Below are 21,445 nucleotides of genomic sequence, written 5' to 3'. Positions count from 1 at the left end.
AGGGGTCTAATCAGAGCTACAGCCGCCGGCCTACACCACAGCCACAGCAACACGGGATCCAAGCTGCATCTGTGACCTGCACCACAGCTCACGGCAACGCCAGATCCTTGACCCACTGACCGAGGTCAGGGATCAAACCTGAGTCTGCAGGGATACTAGTCGGGTTTGTTACTGCTGAGCCACGACGGGAACGCTTTTGAGTCCTGCTGGGTTTTTTTGTTTTGTTTTTTTCAATTTTATTTTTGCCCACGCCCACAGCACGGGTAAATGTCCAGGCCAGGGATCAAACCCGCATCACAGCAATGACAATGCTCAGTCTTTACCCCTCCAGGCCACTGGGGAGCTCCTAATAGGTTCTGCGTTTAGTTATAGCTAAAAAGTCGTTGCCTGACTCAAGGTCACAGAGACTTTCTCCTCTTTTCTTTTGGAAGCTTTATGGTTTTAGGGCCACGCCTGCAGCATATGGAGGTTCCCAGGCTAGGGGTCAGATCGGAGCTACAGCTGCCAGTCTACACCACGGCCACAGCAACGTGCGATCTGAGCCACATCTATGACCGACCCCATAGCTCACGGCAACGCTGCATCCTTAACCCACTGAGCGAGGCCAGGGATCGAACCAGTGTCCTCATGGATGCTTGTCGGGCTCGCTACCGCTGAGCCACTATGGGAACCTCCTGGTTTTAGGTTTTGCCTTTAGGGCTGTGATGCGTTTTGAGTCCCCCCTCTTCGCGTGCGGGGAGGTTGGGACTGACGTCTCGTGTTTGCAGAGCTGCCTGGTTCAGCGCCATCTATTGGAAGGTTGTTCTTTCTGCACCGACCCGCCAGTGCTCCCTGGTCAGTAGTTAGCTGTCCACGTGCGTGAGGGCTGTTTCCGGGCGTCTCTTCTGTCCCCTTGATCTGTTTTCCTGCGGACACCACGCCCTCTGGATACCTGGCTTTTCGGTAAATCCTAAAACCAAGTCGTGCTAGCCCTTCACCTGTTCCTCTTCAGAGCCATCCTGGCTGTTCTAGGCCCCCTGAATTTACGTATGGATTTTAGAATCAGACTAGTTGTTTTTCTTTTTTGGCCACCGTCGCGGCATAAGCAATTTCCCGGGCCAGGAATCGTGTCTGAGCTGCTGGGTCCTTAGCCTGCTGTGCCGCAGCGGGAACTCCCAGAATCAGATTGTTAATTCCCACCGTAAAAGTCCTCCTGAGAGGGAGCGCGTGGACTCTGTGCGTTAGCTTGAGGAGCACTTACGTCTTGGCGGCATCGAGTCTTCCAGCCCCTGAAAACGGCATCTCTCAGCTCACAGTCAGGTCTCCTTTCGTTTTTCCCAGCAGTGTTTTGTAGTTGTCTGTGTACCGTTTTGTGTATCCGGTGATATTTACCCCCAAGGATTTCATATTTTTGTGGTACAAATGGTATGCAGTATTTTTATGTATTTGTTTATTTTTGCTTTTCAGGACCTGTGGCCTATGGAGGGTCCCAGGCCAGGGACTGAATCCGAGCTGCAGCTGCCGGTCTACACCACAGACACAGCAACACCGGATCCGAGCCTTGTCTGCGACCTTCACCACAGCTCACGGCAACGCCAGATCCTTCACCCACGGAGCGAGGCCAGGGATCGAACCTGCGGCCTCAGGGATTCTAGTCAGATTCGTTTCCACTGGGCCACGACGGGAACTCTGGTACCGAATGTTTTAGATTGTGGTAAAATCAGATAGAAGTTGCCGACAACATGCGCGTGTGGAGTTCCCGTCGGGGCTCAGCAGGTTGCAAACCTGACCAGTATCCATGCGGTCGCAGGTTCGGTCCCCGGCCCCGCTCCGTGGGTTCAGGATCCGGCGTTGCCGTGAGCTGTGGTGTAGGTCGCAGACGCGGCTCAGATCCTGTGCTGCTGTGGCTGTGGTGGAGGCCGGCAGCTGCAGCTCCGATCTGACCCCTCGCCTGGGAACCTCCATATGCTGCACGTGCGGCCCTAAAAAGACAAAAAAAAAAAAAAAAAGGAAAGAAAACGTTGAGATTGTTGTGTAACTGTCTGCAGAATGTAAGTGTATTTTTATTTTGTTTTGTTTTATTTTGTTTTCGTAAATGTATTTTTAAATATTTAATTTCCAGTTGCTTGTTGCTGGTACACAGAAATGCAGTTGATTCTTGTTTATTTACCCCGTGTCCTGCAACCTTGCGTGTGGGTTCTAGCGGTGTCTTGGGGATCCACGGGCCTTTCTCTGTAGAGAGTGCGTCGTCTGCACACAGGAGCCGTTCGCCTTCCTCCCTGCGAGTCGGAGAGCTTCGCCTCTCTTGTATGGCCTCGTTGCGCTGAGTGGAACTTCGTTTGGTGTTGAAGAGATGTAAATAGAACAGATACTCCTGTCTTTTTCCTTAGCTTAGTGGAGAAGCATTCAGCCTTTCTCCATTAAGTATGTAGACATTTCGTAGATGCCATATATCAAGGTAGGGAATTCTTCTCTAGAATTTTTGTTTGTTTTTTCATCTTTTCTTGGGCTGCTTCTGTGGCATATGGAGGTTCCCAGGTGAGGGGTCCCATTGGAGCTGTAGCCGCCGGCCTACACCACAGCCACAGCAACACGGGATCTGAACTGCATCTGCGACCTACACCACAGCTCACTGCAACGTCGGATCCTTAACCCACGGAGCGAGGCCAGGGATGGAACCTGAAACCTCATGGTTCCTAGTTGGATTTGTTAACCACTATGCCATGACGGGAACTCCTAGAATTTTTTTTTTGACCACACCTGCAGCATGCAGAAGTTCCTGGGCCAAGGATCGGACCCATGCTAGATGCTTAAACCACTGAGCCGCCAGGGAACTCCCTTTGGTTTTCTGAGAATTTTTATCAGGATGGTCACATTTCGTCAGATGCTTTTTCTGCATCTCTTATGGTGATCATATGATTTTTCTTTCTTAATCTGTAAATAGAGTGAATTACTTTACTTTTAATTTGTAAATAGGGGCATCCATTTTCAAATTTAAGAAGTTCCTATCGTGGTGCAGTGGAAACAAATCCGACTAGGAACCATGAGGTCGCGGGTTCGATCCCGCACAATGGGTTAAGGATCCGGCGTTGCTGTGTCTGTGGTGTGGGCCTGCTGCTGCACCTCAGATTCAAACCCTAGCCTGGGAACCTCCATATGGCGCCGGTGCAGCCCTAAGAAGCACCCCGCCCCCCAAAGTCTGTAAATAGAGTGAATTACCTTACTTTTGTAAATAGGGTCATCCATTTTCAAATTTAAGCCAGCCATACGTTGTTGGTATAAACCGCTGTTGCTCGCGGGTCTTGTACTTTTTATGTCTTGTTGGGAGTGGAGAGTTTTCGTGGACGTGTTCCATTTCTCTTGGGTAAATACCTACAGGAGTAGAATTGTACATTATAGGAGAGAGAAATGCTCAGTTACATGAGCAGCTGCCAAACCGTTTCCCGAGGTGGTTGAAGCAACGCACGGCCCTGCCGGCGGTGCCCCAGAAGCCCGTGCTCTGTGCCGCTGGCACACGATCCCGTGCATCTGTGGCAGTGTCTCATCACCAGCGCTTCTGAGAAAGCCAGCGGCTTCCTGCTCCTCAGGTGACAACCTGCCGTGGGCCCCGCCCCAGCAGGCGTGACTCCCCTGGCTTTTGTCTTCTTACTGTTCCGTAAAGGGCTTCGTGTCCCTCTGTCTCAGCTGGAAACTTCCTTGAGCACTTTGGTAGGAGGCAGCTCAGGCTGTCTGGGGGCAGACACCAGGCGGGCGTGGGCACAGCCTGAAATTTACACTGTGGGGCCCTGTGCCGAGTCCGCGGTCTCTCCCTGAACCTCGGTCCCTTGGCAAAGGCGGAGGACGTGGGCAGGAGCCGTGAGCCATCCGTCTGGTCACCCGCCCGCCTTGGGCTCGCTCGGCGTGACTGTCCCTCTGGAGCGGAGCTGGGCAGACCGTGACTCTTAGGCTTCGTGGGCCACACGTCCTCTGTGGCCCTGCTGGACGGCGGAAGCCGCCAGGGGCGGAGTGTCGGCGAAGGAAGTGCCCTGTGGCCACTGACTGTGAAGCTTGATTGACAGAGGCAGGCCCAAGGGCCGCCCGGCCAAGCCTGCTGGAGCCTTCTGTAAGGGGCCTCTGCAGGCGGGAGGGGCTGCGTGGCACCGGCGTCCTGGCCCCCTGGCTGGGTGCCAGCGCTTGGTCCTTGCTCAGCCAGCCAGGATTGGCACATCAGTGGGCAAAGGCTGGGGGTGCCTGGGCTGGAGGTCTCAGTAGGCGCAGCATCGCTGGGTGGGCGGGGTAGGGTCCTTGCGTCCAGCGCTGTCCCCCTGGGCTCCCTCCCCGCCCCCCATGAGCAGCTGCCGTTGGCCTGGCAGAGGGGTGCCACCAGCCCCTCACAGCCCCACCGCCGTGCCGGCTCTGCAGCCTCCATCGACTGGGCAGTGACTCTGGGGTCCAGCTCCCCTCCCAGAGTCCCTTCTCCATCGGCCCAGGATGGGTCAGAGCCCAGGGTCGGGGATGCTGGAGGTCCCTCTGCTCGCACTGCCCTCGGGTCCTGTGGCCACGCTGAGCTGCCAGGGCGCCGTGACCCCCAGAAGGGTGACTGTGAGCGCGGCAGGTGTGGCGCGACAGGCCAGCAGACGTGGCGTGGTCGGGGCGCAGTGACCCTCCCTGAGGGCGACAGGCACAGACCAGGGTGGCCACCTGCCTCGGGACGCGGGCCAGGAAGTGGGGAGGGGACGGGGCCAGGGGTCTGGCCGGCGGGTGTGACGGGCACAGGTGCTGGGTGTGAGGGCACAGCCCCCATCCCTGCCCTGGTGCCGCTTTCCAGTCGACGAGCTTTCCAGTGTGGGTGACCGGGCCCCGCCCTGTCCCCATGGCACGTGGCTTCCTGCTAGTCCGGTGCCATCGTCCCGTCCACCTTCCCTCCGGCCTGCTGCCTCTCCGTCCGTTTCCTCATTTCCCGTGGGGCCCCCGCTTTCGCAAAGAGGTTGCTCCTTCTGGGCCCGGGGGGAGGGGTTGGGTGTCCCCGAGCGCCGGCCGGGGGCCTGGTGGCCGCGCTGGGTGGGCTGCGGGGCAAGGCTGGGGTGCGGCCTGGGGTGGGCCCCCCGGATGGGCGGTTTCCTGGGCCCTCTTTGCTGCAGTCAGCGGCTTCTTGAAACTGACCCACATGGGGAAGCGGTTCTGAGGACACGGAGCTGACGTGGGCTTCGGTTCACGCACACACGTTTTCTACCTGCGCACAAGCCGGTGTCCCCTGGAGAGCGCTCTTGGGGTGCCCTTACCCTCCCTGGGTTACCCCTGGGAGCTTAGAGCTGGGGTGCAGCCTCCTCCCCACCAAGCCCCATCGCTGTCCCCCGGTCCTCACACAGCCAGGCCGCGCCCTCTTCACAGACCCCAGGACCTTGGCGACCTGGCTGCTGGCCCTGCCAAGCCCTGGTCACCAGAGCCCTTCCCCAGGTCATGCTCAGGGCAGCAGGGGTGGTGGCCTGTCCCTGGTGTGCCCACAGTGGTCACCCTGGGGCAGTGAGGGGGGGACAGGCCTGTGAGTGAAGGGCCAGGACAGGCAGACGCCGGGAAGCCAGAGGGGGTCATGACCGGGGAAGGCTGGGGGCCCCAGCCGGTGGTCAGGGAGGCCTCTGGGGGTGGCATTTGAGCTGGGCGTGGGGTTCGGGGGCTGCCCTCTGGGCGGAGCAAGTCCCCGAGGTTCCACCAGAAAGTTGGTGCGATGATTGTCTGTGGGCCCAGCTGGCAGAGGTGTCGCCAGGGGGCCGCGGGGGAGCAGGACGGGCAGCGGGAATGGGTGATGGGTGTCAGGGGGACAGGGTGCCCTCTGCTCACGGCTCTTCGCGGCCTCGGGGTCTCCGGGCCGCCCCACCCTTGCTGGCTCAGGTCGGGAACCACGGCTGTGAGGGAGGAGGCCAGGTCGGGGCTGCTGCTGGCCTCAGAGAGCTGGCCTCCGTGTCCCTGGGCCAGGGGCAGGGCCCCGTCCACCGCCCCAGTCGCAGTGGAGCCCCCTCCCTCTGAGCAGCCGGCGACTGCGCCCCAGAGAGAGTCTGCCCGAGCGGCCGGGCGTGGGGCCCTCGAGATGACACAGCCGTTTTTCTCCCAAAACGTCTCTGTTCCATGTGCCACCTAGACCGCCTGTCTTGCGCCAGAGACCTGTGTCCCTGGCTTCCAGTGTCGTCCGCTGGGCCCGAGAGGTCACACCCTGCACCCTCAGGCGGGAGGTCTGTGAGCCGAGCCCCAGAGCTTCGGCTGCTGGCCGGCTTCCCGTTGCACAGGCTGGTCCGGAGCCCTGTCCCCCGGTGCCCCCTCCCTGAACCGCCGGCCTTGTCTTTCAGATCCTGACTGGGCTCCTACACCCTCGGGGTGTTCATCTGCCTGAGCTGCTCGGGAATCCACCGCAACATCCCCCAGGTCAGCAAGGTGAAGTCTGTCCGCCTGGACACCTGGGAGGAGCCCCAAGTGGAGGTACGGCTGGGGGGGGGGGGTGAGAGGACATAGGGCGGTGCCACTGCCCCGGGCGTCCTCAGCCCCGCCCTCTAGGTCCCGAAGCCTCGCGCCGGCAGGGACCTGAGGCTGGGGAGAGGTCCGGGGCCAGCAGCTGGACCTTGGCCCTCCTATGCACCTGCCCCACCCTGAGTCCCGCCCCAGGGCCCCCTCTCCCCGCTTCCCTCCTGGGGCAGCTGCAGAGTGAATGAATGAGTGAGCCCGTGCAGGAGATGCTGCTCCCCCTCCAGAGGCAGCTCCTGAAGCTTTGGCCCCACATCCCAACACCTGGGACATGCCGGCGCTCAGGGAACCCCGCTCAGAGCAGTTGTGCGCTGGCCTGGGCCTTCTCGGTATGAGAACTTTATTGCTAACCTTACAGACTCACTAAAGTCAGGCCCTTCACTCGTTCCTTCATTCCTTGCTCCAGCCTTCTGTGCGGCCATCCATCTCTTCACTCATCCATTCATTTATGCATCCATCCACCCACCCACCCATCCACCCACCCACTCGTCCACCCACCCACCCACTCATCCTTCCACCCACCCACTCATCCTTCCACCCCACACCACCCACCACCCCACCCACCCACTCATCCACCACCCACCCACTCCACCCTTCCCCCCCCACCCACCACCCCCCACCCCATCCCCACCCACCCCACCCACCCACTCATCCACCCACCCACTCATCCACCCACCCACCCACCCACTCGTCTATCTTCCATCTTCTCGTCCATCCATCCATCCTTCCATCCACCCATCAACCATTCATTCCCTCATCCATCCATCCACTTGACCCGTGTTTATTGAACACTTGCCATGGGAGGCCTGGTGAGTTGCTGGCCCCTAGAGAAGGCCTCAGGGAGGGGCAGGCAGGTTACAGGCACACTGGCAATGCACTGCTGGGCAGGCAGTGGTGACTCGGATGGGGGTGGCAGGCAGGGCAGCCTGACAAGTGGAGAGGGAATGGGCACTGCCTGGGGGAGCGAGTTCCAGACAGAGGGGTGGTGTGAATGCTGCCCACATGGGGCCTGACCCCTGATAGAGGGGCTGCGAGAGATGGGTGGGAGCCGCGAGGCAAAGCTTCCTGACTCCTCGAATTTGACCACAGGATCAAGGGAGTCGGGGGCCTGGTGATGCCGCATGAAAGGAGTGGCTTGGATGGGGGCTGCCATGGGGATGGGGGCCAAGGCCGATGCCCACGGGCTCTGCCTCGGGAGTGAAGGGTCGGCTGTTCTCAGCACAGCCTCAGGGGTCTCAGCCTCCTGTGGGATCTTTTAGAAGTGCAGAGCCTGGGGCCGCCCAGGCCTACCTGCAGGGTCAGAGTCTGCGCTTGACAAGGCCACGCTGTGCACGTGAACATTCACGCCCAGCCACGGACTTGGGGGGTCAGACAGAAGGGCAGGCCCACCTGTGCCGCCGGCAGGGGTGTGATGTCTTGTGAGGAGGGGTGGGGCCGGACTTGGGTGCCCCCCCCGAAACCTCAAGAAGGTCTGCAGGGGAGCAGGTGTGCGCGGGGGGCGAGAGGCCGAGGGCCTCCATCTCCTTTGTATTGTCTGCTCTGCTGGCCACACATTAAAGCAGAGTTGGGGGACAGGGGCTTGGCCTGCAGGGCACTGGATCCCGCCCCCAGGGAGAGGCTGGGTGGGGGTGGAAGGCGGCTTGGCCTGCCCGGTCCAGTGCCCCCCCTGCCTCCCACTGCCTGTGGGATCCTGAGCCTGCCCGGATCCAGGCCGCACAGCCCCAGTGTGGACACCCCGCCCCACAGGAGGGCAGTCGGGTCCTGGCTGGGGGACCAGCCGTGGGGAACCCTAGCTGGTTCTCTTCCTTTTTGTCTCTGCATGATTTTTCCCCTGAACTCGGTGGTTTGGGGTGCCTTCAGGGGGCTGCGCAACCATCACCACAGCCAGTTTTATTTACTTATTTAGGGCCACACCCGCGGCACATGGAGGTTCCAGGCTAGGGGTCCAATCGGAGCTGTAGCTGCCGGCCTGCACTACAGCGACAGCAACGCCAGATCCAAGCCATGCCTGCACCTACACCACAGCTCATGGCAACACGGGATCCTTAACCCACAGAGTGAGGCCAGGGATCGAACCCGCGACCTCATGGTTCCTCGTTCGATTGCTTCCACTGCGCCCCGGACAGGAACTCCCACCGTCAGTTGTAGAATTTTGTCATCGCTTCAGAAAGAACCCTGACCCCAGCCCCCGCCCCGCCCCCAGGCCAGGGCCACCATGGGTTCGTGGCTCCAGGCATCTGCTGAGCAGGTCCTGGGCCCAGCGGTCTCCTTCTGGGGACAGAGCTCACGGGGCGCGATCGCTCTGCACAGGAGCCCGTGCCAGTGCTTCCCCTTCTGTGGCCCGGCGACCCCACCGTGGGGATGGGCCACGGTCACCGTGGTGGACACTTGGGTGACTGCTCGCATCCGTGTGCACAGGTTCCCGAGAGCGTAGGTGCCGGGAGCCCCAGGATCTCGGGGCGTCAGAGACGCGGCTGCCCAGCACCTACCCCGCCCCCCGCGTGAGAGTCACGGTTTATCCTACAGGCCCCTCTGCACACATGGGGCGGGGGTCTTCCGCTGGGACCACCGGGCAGTGAATGACCACATAGATGCCTCCCCTGCCCCTTGGCCCCAGGAGCAGTGGGGGCCTCAGTTCCTAGAAGGGGAGGTTCCGAAGCTCCGCTTTTTGGGGGACTTTGTGCCCTGCCCCCCACTGTGTGACAGCGTCTGCCCACGTTCCCACCTGTCCTGTCCTTTGGGGTTTTCTTTGCTTGTCTTTTTTTGGCTGCGTCTGTGGCATGCGGAAGCTCTGGGGCGGGGGATCAAACCTGAGCCACAGCAGTGACCAGAACCACTGCAACAACACGCCGGGTCCAGATCCTTAACCAGCTCGCCACCAGGGAGCTCCTGGCATTTTCTCGTGAGGTGTGTGGCATCATCCGTGAGCTTTCTGCAGCCGGGCGCCCGGCTCCCGCTGCAGAGCGGGAGAGCTGTACACGTCAGTGGGCTCGGCACTTAGAGACCCCGGTGAGGACGTTTTTTCTAGGTTGTCTTTTGACTTTTGACTCATGGTGGTTTTTGCAGTGGAAACTTTTTTCTTTGAAGTAATCGAATTTATCAACCTTGTCTTTTGTGGTTCTGGGGCTTACAGCACAGTTAGATAGGCCTGCCCTAACCCCAGGATTATTTTTACTCAGAACGGCCTGATTTCTGTAATTCACATAGCATGCACCTCACCCTTTAAAGGGTACAACTCAGTAGGTTTCATGTGTTCACAGGGCTGTGCAGCCATCGCCACGAGCTAATTTCAGAATATTTTCACATCCCCGAACAAGCCCTTAGCTGTTCTCACCCCACCCCGCCCACCCCACCCCCGCCGAGAGTCCGATCTGCTTTCTGTCTCTGTGCATTTGCCTCTTGTGGATGTTTTGAATCCGTGGAGTCACACATGCGGCTTCTGGGTTTCCTTTCACTGAGCACCCTGTTTTCTAGACTCATCCAGGAGTCCCTGGTGGCTCAGCAGGTTAAGGATCTGCCCCTGTCGCTGCTGTGGCGGGTTCAGTCCCTGGCCCGGGACCTTCCTCATGCCTCGGGCGTGCCCTCCCCCTAGAAGACGCATCCATGTCGCCATGGGAACAGCACTTTCTTTTACGGCCGAGCTCATTTCCTTCCCAAACACAGACTCGTCCTGTTTATCCGCTCACCCGCTGATGGACACTTGGGCTGTCCCGTTTTCCAACTGTTATGAGCAGAGCTGCCGCGAGCGTCGGTGTGCAGGTTATAGCTGTGGGCGCTCTCAGTTCTCTCCGGAGGGAGTGGCGCTGCCCGGTAACTCCGTGACCATCTGAGATGAGCCCGTCTCCTCCCGCCAGGCTCCCGGTGCCCACCAGCTGCCCCCGAGGACCCGGGATCCTCCTTGTCCAGCCCTGACGGCTCTCTGCCTGTGACTTGGGCCATCCCGGCGGGCGCCGTGGAATCGTGTTGTGCTTCTGACTTGCATTTCCATAGTGGTTGGTGACGTTGAGTCTCTTGTCATCAGCCTCTTGGCCACTTGTACATCTTTTTGGGAGAAACGTCCATTCAAACCCTCTACCTGTTTAAAAAATGGTTGCCTGTTTCTTATTGAGTTAGTTTTATTATAAGGGTTTTATATATGCTGGATAAAGTCCCTGACCAGGTTGAGTATTTGCAAGTTGTTCTCATTCTGCGGGTTATATTTAAAAACAATTTTTTAATGGAGAAGTTCAGTTTATATTCTCTCTCTTTTACTTTTTTTATTTTTTAGTGCCACACCCGTGGAAGATGGAAGTGCCCAGGCGAGGAGTCTACCACAGCCACAGCCATGCCAGAGCCGAGCCACTCCTAGACCTCCACCCCAGCTCACGGCAACGCCAGATCCTTAACCCACTGAGCAAGGCCAGGGATCGAACCTGCGTCCTCATGGCTATAGCAGGGTTCTTAGCCCGCTGAGCCACCACGGGAACTGCCAGAAGTCACCACTTTAAAGTGAGCAGTCCGGAGGAGGAACGCATGATGGGGAGAGGTGTCCCCAGTACTCTGCGTTGGGAACACTGGACAGCCGCACGCAAAAGGAGCTGATATGAAAAATAAACTCAGAATGGATGAAAGACCTACTTTTAAGGCCTGAAACCATACGACTCCTTGAGGAGAGTGTAAGCAGTGGCTCTCCGACCTCGATCTTAGCAACGTTGCTTTGTCTTTTTGCCTTTTCTAGGGCCGCTCCCACGGCACATGGAGGTTCCCAGGCCAGGGGTCTAATCGGAGCTGTAGCCACCGGCCTACCCCACAGCCACAGCAATGTAGGATCTGAGCTGTGTCTGTGACCCACAGCACAGCTCACAGCAACACTGGATCCTTAACTCACTGAGCGAGGCCAGGGATCGAACCCGCAACCTCATGGTTCCTAGTTGGATTCGTTAACCACTGCGCCACGACGGGAACTCCTTAGCAACGTTGTTTTGAGTCTGTCTCCTCAGGTGAGAGCAACTAAACGCAAAAATAAGCAAATGGGGCTCCATTACAGTAAGAAGCTCTGCACGGCAAGAACAGTATGGATGAAATGAAACGGTCACCCGCTTAAGAGGAGAACAAGTTTGCAAATGATAGTGTATCTGATCAAGTGTTAGTACAGCACACATACCAAGAACTCAACCGAGTGTCAAGAAAAGAAACCAGGGAGTTCCCGTTGTGGCTCAGTGGTAACGCACACAGCTAGCATACCTGAGGATGTGGGTTCGGTCTCTGGCCTTGCTTGGTGGGTTAAGCATCCAGCACTGCCATGAGCTGTGGTGTAGGTCGCAGATGCGGCTCAGATCCCGCGTGGCCGTGGTGCAGCCTGGCAGCTGCGGCTCCGATTGGCCCCCTAGCCTGGGAGCCTCCATGTGCTGCGGGTGCGGCCCTACAAAGACAAAAAGAAAAAAAAAAAGAAGAAGAAGGGAGGGAGAGAAAGAGAGTTCAATTAAAAATGGGCAGAAGGTCTGAATAGACATTTTTCCAAAGACGCAGCGATGGCCACACGGCAGCGGGAGAGATGCTCCCGCCACTCGTCATCTGGGAGACGAAACTTCAAACCACAGCTAGGTATCGCCTCGCCCTCTCAGAACGACCGTCAGCGCAGAGACAGGAAACCGCAAGTGCAGGTGAGGATGTGGCGAGGAAGCCGCCTGCTCATTTGGCGGGGATGCGAATCGTTGCAGCCCCCTCGGAGCAGAGCTTCTCAGCAGACAACAGCAGCGCTGCCATGTGATCCAGCGATTCCACTCCTGGTATTTAGCAGAATTTTTTTTTTTTTTTTTTTTTTTTGGTCTTTTTGCTATTTATTGGGCCGCTCCCGTGGCATATGGAGGTTCCCAGGCTAGGGGTCGAATCGGAGCTGTAGCTGCCGGCCTACGCCAGAGCCACAGCAACGCGGGATCCGAGCCGCGTCTGCAACCCACACCACAGCTCACGGCAACGCTGGATCCTTAACCCACTGAGCAAGGGCAGGGACCGAACCCACAACCTCATGGTTCCTAGTCGGATTCGTTAACCACTGTGCCACGACGGGAACTCCCTATAACTATCTTTTGAATCATCCTGTGATTTTCATCTGTTTTTATTGACCTTGGAAGTTAGGTCTTTGATCCAGGTGGAGTTTATTCTGAGCGGGCCGTCTCCAGCGCCCCCACTTCTCTAACGGTTTCCAGTTTCCTGCTTATCACCACGTAACAGGCGTCACCACACTGTCCACCGGCTTCTCCTCTTACACCTGCTTCCTGGGGTGTTAGATCCTTTGGGGTTGGTTTCTGGACCTTCTGGTTCGTCCCATTGGCTGGCCTTCTGGTTTGTACTGCTGACGCCTAGTTGCACTGTAACGGGTGTTTGTGTTTTTTAAACAGTGATTTTTATTTTTTCCGTTAGAGCTGGCTTACGGTGTTCTGTCCGTTTTCTCCTGTGCAGCGAGGTGACCCGGTCGCACGTACGCGTGTGCATTCTTTTTCTCACATGAGCCTGCTCCCTCACACGGGACTAGACACGGTCCCCTGTGCCACACGGCGGGATCTCACTGCTCCTCCACTCGGAAGGCACTCGTCTGCGTCCAGGAACCCCCATCTCCCAGTCCCTCCCACGCCCTCCCTCCCTCTTGGCAACCCCCAGTCTGTCCTCCAAGTGCATGACTTTCTTTCCAGTGGGAAGGCTCCTTTGCGCCGTCTATTAGGTTTTAACATCTGCGAGCAAGAGTCTTCATTTTCGGAACTTGCGAGGATGATTTTGCTTGTTAATTTTCAAATGAACTGTAGAATCATTGCTAGCTTTAAAAGCGTCTATTCCCGGGTTTCTTTTGAAAATGGCTAAAAATAGATCAACCTGTGGCGGTGAGGGCTTTCCTCTCCGCAGCCAGCGGCGTGGTCTTTGCCTCTCCCGGGAGCGCCGGGTTTTCTCTGCAGAGACTGAGGGAGGCTCCCGAGGCCGAGCGGAGGTGTTCTGTTCCGCTCTTCTCCTCGGGGAGCCTGTCCTCCTGTTGGACGGCAGAGCAGACGGGTGTTTGCGTCGAAAAGCTGGGGCTGGTACAGTCTCAGCTGGTACCTGACCTTGGCCGCAGCGTCGTCCTGATGGGTTTTTGCCGGTGATGCTCTTGGGCCGTCTAGGATCCTGAGAGCGCGAAGACGTTGGAAGGAGGGGTCAGAGCGCAAGGGACCCGCACTCTGCCCCCGCCTCGGGGTCCCCGTGGGCAGGCCCCCTCCCCACACCAGACCCCATGCGCTCTGCCAGGGCCCTGGCACGTCTGCTTCTGTGCCCAGGACGCCCCGCTGCTCCAGGGGCCTCCCCGTTTGTCACCCCCACCCGGGAGGGCGCCCTGTCAGTGCCGTCCCTGTCGGCACACGCCCGGCCTCCGCAGCCTGTCTGCCTCACAGGCCAGGGGCCTCGCCTCCTGCTCCCCAGACGCCTCGGGCCACCCTGTGCCCCACGGGGCGGGTCCGAGGCACAAATCGGCCAGGCCCCGGGCAGAGCCCAGCGGCCCAGCCCCAGGCTGACCCCTCTCTCGCTCTCTCTCACAGTTCATGGCCTCCCGCGGGAACAGCGCAGCCAGAGCCGTGTTCGAGTCCCGGGTGCCTCCCTTCTACTACCGGCCCTCGGCCTCCGACTGCCAGTGAGTAACAGGGGCTTTGTGGGGCCCCCAGAGCAGGGAGGCGGCCTGGGCTGTCCTCCCGCTTGGCTGTGGCTCCCGGTGGAAGGAGGTGGGGACCTCCTGGGGTCCTGGGGCCGTGGGGGGCGGGTCTTGTCACGGGTCCGGCCGTCCACATGGCGCCCCCGGAGGAGGATGCCGGGCAGCTGTGGCCGTGCGGGGGCCACCCTGGCTCTGGGGGCCGGGCGTGGACGTGGGGAGGACTGGGGCCTCTCGCGTGTGCCCCTGGCACCCGGCACCCACCTCTCTGAGCCTCAGTGTCCCCTTGTGCCCACCCCATGGCACTGGGAGGTGACACGTATGCCTGGCATCTCTGCGCCCCACCTGGGCTCCCGCCGCCATGGCCCTCTCCCCACCCAGGCTGGGTGCTGTCCCCGCGCCCACCCTGACACTTCCCAGCCCTCCTTCCTCCGCGGGCCCTCGCTCGCCCCCCACCCCTCCCTCCTCTGGCCGCTCAGAGCTGGGGAGGGTGCGGGGTCCTTTCCTCCTTGGGTCCCGTGGCTCCTCGTACCTTCCTGGTGCCCAGCACAGGGTGGCACGCTGCCAGGTCCTGGAAGGTTGTGGAAGTCAGCGGAGGCACCTGGGGTGGGGCTGGAACTCCAGCCACGCGGGGGAGGTTGCCTGGGGTCTCTGGGTCCTTCCTGGAGTCTGTAGAGCGCTCTCCCCAGCACCCCGCACCCTCCGTGGCCCCCCCTCCCCGCCCTTCTCCTCGCCCTCCGAGCATCGAGCATCGGTCTCCCTGCACGCGCTGCCCACGCCCTCTGTGTCCGCAGAGCAGGCCTTGCCCTCAGGCGTCACTCAGGCCCCGATGGTCCCTCCTCCACTGGCTGGGGTCACGGCCGCTCACCAGCAGCATGGAGACCAAGGGCCCTTGAAACATCCCCGCAGCCCTCTGCTGACGAGGGGTCCGCTTCGAAACTTTCCCCCTCGCCTTCCTCCCAGGCTGGGGATGCACCCACGGGGCTGGGGGGGCGGTCTCTGGGCCAGGTGCTCGCAAGCCGCACAGTCTCAGGCTGCGGCTGCGTCTGGGCCCCTGCCCCCGGGGCAGCACCTCCCTGCTGCTGGCTCAGCGCTGTCTCCTCCTCGACTCACTCTGTGAGTCCCACCTGCTGCCACTGCAGACCCTGGGTGTGTGGGGCTGTGTGTCCAGGTCGATGTGAATGCGGGGTGGCCGCGGAGGGGCTGCTGGCCACTGCAGAAGGGCTGGGCGGTGGTCCAGACCCTGGGAACTTAGGGGCCGTGCTTCGCATGTGTTTCCTGCGGGTGGCGGCTCGCTGCGTCCTGTGCCGGGGCCTCAGCAGGTGTTTGCTCCACGGGCCTGGGAGGCGGGCCCGTTCAGAGCCTGCTTCACACCTCAGTGTAGCACAGCCCCCTCCATCCCCACCCCAGCCCCCAAATCCTGAGACGTCCCTCCTGGGCTCACGGGGACATCAGCGCCACGCCCACCCGGCCTGAAAGCAAAGCGGCAGCCCTTCCCGAGCCCTGGCGGCATCAGCACGGCTGCTCTGTGGGCTGTGCCGCCGGCCTGCACACCCTGCAGCCCCACCTGTCGGCACGGGTGGCCTGTGTCCCCTGGGTGCTTGGTTGACCCTCTGAGTCCTGGTTCCTGTCAGCTCAGAGCCTCCCAGGTAACCGGGCGTCCCCATCTGGACGTGCTCTGAACCCCGGTCAGGCCCCACCTTCCAGAAGCCGCTACTGTGTGAAGGTTCACGGGAGCCGAGGCTGCCCCTCCTCGTTCCCAGGGGGGCTCAGGTCTGCCCAGAACAAGCCACGGATGCCGGGAGGGGTGGGGTCCTGGGAAGGGCCCCTCCAGGCTGACACCCACAGGGAAGGCTAACCAGGCAGCCCCGACACCAGGATGTGGAGGCTGGTGGCTGAGCTCACTGTGGAGCACTGTGCAGTGGTGGTGAGCCGTGTGAATGCCGGTGGAGAAGGTGGAGAAACCGTGCCGCAGCAGAGAGAGGGGGAAGGCCGGTGTAGACTGTGGGGCGCTGTGCAGCAGTGGAGAGGGGGGTGAATGCCGTGTAGACTGTGGGGCACTGTGCAGCAGTGAAGAGGGGGGTGAATGCCGTGTAGACTGTGGGGCGCTGTGCAACAGTGAAGAGGGGGTAAATGCCGTGTAGACTGTGGGGCGCTGTGCAGCAGTGAAGAGGGGCTGAATGCCGTGTAGACTGTGGGGCGCTGTGCAGCAGTGAAGAGGGGGGTGAATGCCGTGTAGACTGTGGGGCGCTGTGCAACAGTGAAGAGGGGGGTGAATGCTGTGTAGACTGTGGGGCGTTGTGCAGCGGTGGAGAGGGGGGTGAATGCTGTGTAGACTGTGGGGCGCTGTGCAGCAGTGGAGAGGGGGGTGAATGCCGTGTAGACTGTGGGGCGCTGTGCAGTGGTGGCAGGGCTGTGAATGCCGTGTAGACTGTGGGGCGCTGTGCAGCAGTGAAGAGGGGGTGAATGCCGTGTAGACTGTGGGGCGCTGTGCGGCGGTGGCAGGGCTGTGAATGCTGTGTGGACTGTGGGGAGCCGCCTCCCCAGCTGTGCACACTTAGGGCAGGTTTGCAGCAGCGCCCCTCCCCCGACCCCGCCACTGGCGGCAAAGGCCCAGTGGCCTGCTGTGAGGCGGGACGGTGCTGCGTGCTCCCAGGGCGTCAGGAGGACACGGTGAAGTGGTGGGTTGGGTGGCCGGGGTCTGGCCCGGGGCGCGTTCCCTGGAGGCTGCGGTCCCCTGCTTCCTGCCGTCCGGAGCTCGGAGCCCACGGGCCTGGGATAAGGATCAGAGGGTCTGGGACGCGGCTGCTTTTAGTGGCCGGCCCGGTACCCAGGCCCCCTCCTTTGTCACCCGAGCTGGGTTCCGACCCCGACGCCCAGGGAGAGCCGTGTTGGCTCCTCGCAGCGTGGCCTCCCACGGAGCCACCCCTCCTGCCCCCTGCGTGGTGGGGTGGGCAGGCGCAGCCCCTGATTCCCTGCAGAGAGGTTCGGGGGGTGGGGGCCCCCTGGGCAGAGTCCCGGCTGGAGAGGGCTCTGTGCCAGCTTCCTGGCTAAGCGGGAGAAACTCGGCGCCTCCCGGCCCTGGGGCTGTGCGGGGTGGGCCCTCCCGTGGTCGCCCCGCTGTGGCGTGTGTCCGGCCGTCCCCTTCTCATCAGGGCCGCGGTCCGGGGTGACCTCGCCTTAACTCAGCGATGCGGAGCTCCTGCTCCCAGACGAGCCTGGACCCAAGGCCTCGCAGGGAGGACTCCAGCTTGAATTTGGGGGGTGGGGGACACAGTCTGCTGTGCAAGAGCCTCCCAAGTCGCACGGGGACACCGAGAGGCCCGGGCTTGCTTGGGGCGGGTGGACATGAAAGCTGGGACGTGGGTCTGAGGGCTCCGGGAGGATGGAGAGCGGTCTCCCGGGACGGCCTGGGTGACCTGCTCACGGTGCAGGAGGGGAGGCCGAGGGTCACCTCCCTGGGGGCAGAGCCCAGGCCCCGACTCTGGGCAGGGTGCCCTAAAGCTGTGACTTGGGGCTGAGCACCAGGAAAGCGACCTGGGAGCCGCCGCTCACACCACACGCCCCTCCTCCCGGCCCCCAGCCTGGGCCGGGCAGCCGGTGGGTGGGTGCCGGGCAGGAGTGGGCCCCGGAGGCCACTGCTGGTCCCAGCTCCCACTGCGCTGGGTGAGGGACCCACGCGGGCCTCAAGGCCCGGCCCTGATGCCGGGCCCCCGGAGCCCCAGGACATGGTTGTTTCATCCTGGCCCGAGACCACCAGCCCAGTGACACCCGGGGTGTCACGGGCACCCTGTTGACACTGGATTTCCCACGGCTGAAGGCTGGGCTGGGTGGTCTGAGGAGGCCAGGACCCTTGCTGCGGCAGGGCTGGCCCAGGCACCCTGGCTGTCGCCGGTGGGAGGCCCCTGGTGGCGGAGTGGCTTGGGCACGCTCTGCCAAGCTGGACTCCCTCCCACTGCCCCTCCAGAAGCCTCAGTGCCAGGCCTGGCGACCCCCCGGTGCAGGTGTGAGCCCCAGGGCCAGCGTTGTGGCAGCCAGTGGCCTGGGCCTCAGGGGACCCTGCCTGATGGGGTGCAGATGAGCCCGCAATGGCTGTGAGCAGAGGGGGCTCCGGGCTCACACAGGCGTGGACCCGGGTCCTGCTCACGGCTGGGAGGCCAGGGTGCTACCCTGTTCCAGACAAGAAACGGGGTGCAAGATGCCTCTGAATCCCCAGGGTCACAGGCCAGACCCCTGTGAGGGCCCTCACCTGGAAGTGGGGACCCTGCAGATGTGAGATGCTGGGTTTAGGGTGGGCCTGAAATCCGGTGGCTGGTGTCCTTATTTTGCATTTTTTATTTTTATTTTTGGTCATTTCTAGGGCTACACCCGCGGCATATGGAGGTTCCCAGGCTAGGGGTCTGATCGGAGCTGTAGCCACGAGCCTACGCCACAGCCACAGCCACATGGGATCCGAGCCATGTCTGCGACCCACACCACAGCTCTGGGCAACGCCAGATTCTTAACCCACGGAGCGAGGCCAGGGATCAAGCCCGCAACCTTAACCACTGCGCCAGGACGGGACTTCTGCTGGTGTCCTTCCTAGAGGCACGGGGAGGCAGACACTCAGGGAGAGGCCTCTGGCTGGGGGCCGTGGCCACAGCCCCAGGAGCGCCCCCCCCCGCCCCCGCCGCCCCCGGAGCAGCCCCTCCCGGGCTGAGCAGGAGGACCCAGCCCCGCGCCTGACTTAGGTCTGGCCTCGGATTTGGGAGCCTCGTCCTTGCTGCTGTGAGGCACCCAGGTTGGGGCAGTTTGTTTGTGCAGCCGCGAGACCCCGGGCACAGCCACAGAGCCGGGTCCCGAGCCCCAGCCGAGGGCGGGCTGTAGCAGGGGACTGGGTGTGAGCCCCGCCTGAGGATGGCCGTGGGGCCCAGCGAGATGCCTGAGGCTTCCGGTTCATTCTGTTCTGGAAGATGCCCTCGACGGAGGGGCGGAGCCGGGCCGGGCCCCCCCCGCCTGGGGGCGCACGCCCGGGTCGTGGCGGGTCCAGGGAGGGCGGCCTCGTCCACCCGAGGGCCACCTCTCCGTGGTGACATCAGCTGAAAGCCCTCTGGGACGGGGTCTGGGCACACACCGGCGCGAGCGCGGAGACGAGGCGGCCGGGGGGCTGGCAGGGCCACGGTGGGCAGAGGGCCGAGGCGAGGTCAGGCCATGGGCCACAAGGCCGTGTGGGCACTGGAAGGACGAGGGAGGGGCACTGAGGCTTTTGAGCCAAGAGCACAGCGGCCGCGTGTCCCCCCGGCTGCGCGGGGCCCTGGGGCGAGAGGGCATCTTGCACCCCGTTTCTGGTCTGGGGCGAGGGAGGAGGCGGCAGGCAGGTCGTGCTGCCCCTGGAGCGGGCTCTCCTCCCTCCTCGGCTCCTAGGCCGGCTGGCCTGGTGCGCTGAGGGCAGGCGGGGCGAGGGGTGTCCTTGCCCTTCCTTGGTCCCAGCGTGAGTCCAGCCTCTGCCAGCCGAGCTTGTGTAAAAGGGAGGGATCCCCTCTGTGGGGAGATGGGCCCACGCGCTCCGTGCAGGGAGCCGCACGTCGCAGATTCGCCGACACGACCGGACAGGAAGCGGACGCAGGCTGGGGTTCGGGGGAGGCACTGCTAACTGGTACGGGGTTTCCTTGGGGGCGATGGAGTGTTCTGGAACTGGCTCATGGTGGCGGCTGCACCACCTGTGGCTGTGCCCCGAGCCCCTGCATGGCGCACGCCAGCGGGTGGATTCACGGCATGGGGGTCACATCTTGGTTTTTCCGGGGGGTGTCAAGGGGTGAAGCTGTCTCATCAGCAGATGATATTGGAGTCGGGCCTGGGACCCTGCCGCCTGCCCCCCGCCCCTGTGCGAGGTGGCGGGACCCTGTCCAGGGCCCGCCTTCCACCCGGAGCCTCGCGAGGTGCCGAGGTCAGGCCAGGACCGTCCCCACCGCACTTCTCTCTCCCCAGACTCCTGCGGGAGCAGTGGATCCGCGCCAAGTACGAACGGCAGGAGTTCACCCACCCCGAGAGGCAGGAGCCCTACTCTGCAGGTGAGGCTGCGGCACCCGTCCGTCCGTCCGTCCGTCCTTAGGGGTCTCTGCCCCCCCACCCCCCGAGCCTACGTGGGGTGTTTGTGTTCGTCCGTCGCCCCTGACGCTGAGCCGGCTGCCCTGGCACCAGGGCCCCACGGCTGTCACCCAGCCCTGACCCTTGATGGAGGATGGGGGCGCGTGGGGAACCGCAGGCTGGCCAGGGACCTCTGGGCTGGCGGGGGCGCGCCTCTGCCCTGGGGGGCCCACAGGGTGGTGGGTCCTGGTGGGAGGGGCATGGACGGGGGTGGCGCGGGGCCCAGCGGCTCCAGAGCGTGGCGGCACCACCGCGAGTGGGGCAGGCGCCGGCTTGGTCAGCACGTGGATGTGTGCTGCTGGGGTGTTCAGATGCAGGCGGCGCAGAGGGAGCGGAGGCGGGGAGGGCTCTGTGCAGCCCCCGCTCCCACGCAGCGGCCACTCCTCGTCCCTCTGCTCCGGAGCCCCTGACGCGGCCCGGGTCTGTGTGCGGCCTGGACTCAGTCCCTTCCACCCAGAGAGCTGTCATGCACCCTGATATCCCTGAGGCGGGAGGGAGGGAGGGCGGCCGGACACTCTTTTGCCTCCCTGCTCTGGGACCCCGGGGGACTCACCCCGAGCGTCTCCCACACATGAACGTCTCAGCAGTTTGTGATGACAGCCTGTGGCCTCGTTTCAGAGGCAAGGGCAGGATTTTGCGTCTGTTCCTGTGTCAGGATCTCTGGTTGTGAGCAACAGAAATCCAACCCAGTCCAGGAAACAGGAGATGGATAGGCTCACATGGTTGTTCTGGCTTCAGCATGGCTTGATCTAGGGGTTCAGTCAGTGCCGTCAGGACTTTGTTCCGGTGTCTGCTCTGCCGGTTCTGCCTCTCCCGGTGGCGGCTTCACTGCAGCAGGTTCGCACTTCCCACCCCTCACCTTTGGTTCCGTGAGGAAACGGCGAGTGTGACTTGCACAGAAGTGTCAGGAACAGTCTCAGCTGTGGCCCAGACTGGTCTGGGGTGGGCGTGTGACCTCGTCCCAATGGCCTTTCTGCCTCTGGAGTCCTCTCGAGAAAGCGGGGGTGCTCAGGGCGGCACAACCACGGGTCCTCCCGGTGGGGTGTGGGAGGTGGGCACCTGTAGGTGTGTTTGGGTGTCAGGTGGCTGCGGCCAGGCTCCTCATGGTTCCGGAGGCTGTGGCCCCGTGGCCGGCCAGGAGGCCCCGTTTCAAAGCCCCCCGATACCACTGCCATCCTTCCCGTGAAACATCCCGAAACC

The 21,445-nt window shown here is 62.0% G+C and overlaps 1 protein-coding gene across 1 annotated transcript in view; it reads left to right on the top strand.

Annotated features, from left to right (window-relative positions):
* Positions 1-21,445, top strand: part of ADAP1 (ArfGAP with dual PH domains 1) — a 66,649-nt gene that overhangs the window by 21,694 nt on the left and 23,510 nt on the right. The window contains 4 exon segments of the mRNA NM_214226.1: positions 6,300-6,310; positions 6,313-6,429; positions 14,013-14,104; positions 20,087-20,169. Of these exon segments, the coding sequence (NP_999391.1) occupies positions 6,300-6,310; positions 6,313-6,429; positions 14,013-14,104; positions 20,087-20,169 (303 nt within the window).

The sequence above is a fragment of the Sus scrofa genome, chromosome 3, assembly GCF_000003025.6.
Source record: "Sus scrofa isolate TJ Tabasco breed Duroc chromosome 3, Sscrofa11.1, whole genome shotgun sequence".
Taxonomy (NCBI): domain Eukaryota; kingdom Metazoa; phylum Chordata; class Mammalia; order Artiodactyla; family Suidae; genus Sus; species Sus scrofa.
This window is presented reverse-complemented; position numbering and strand designations above follow the sequence as displayed.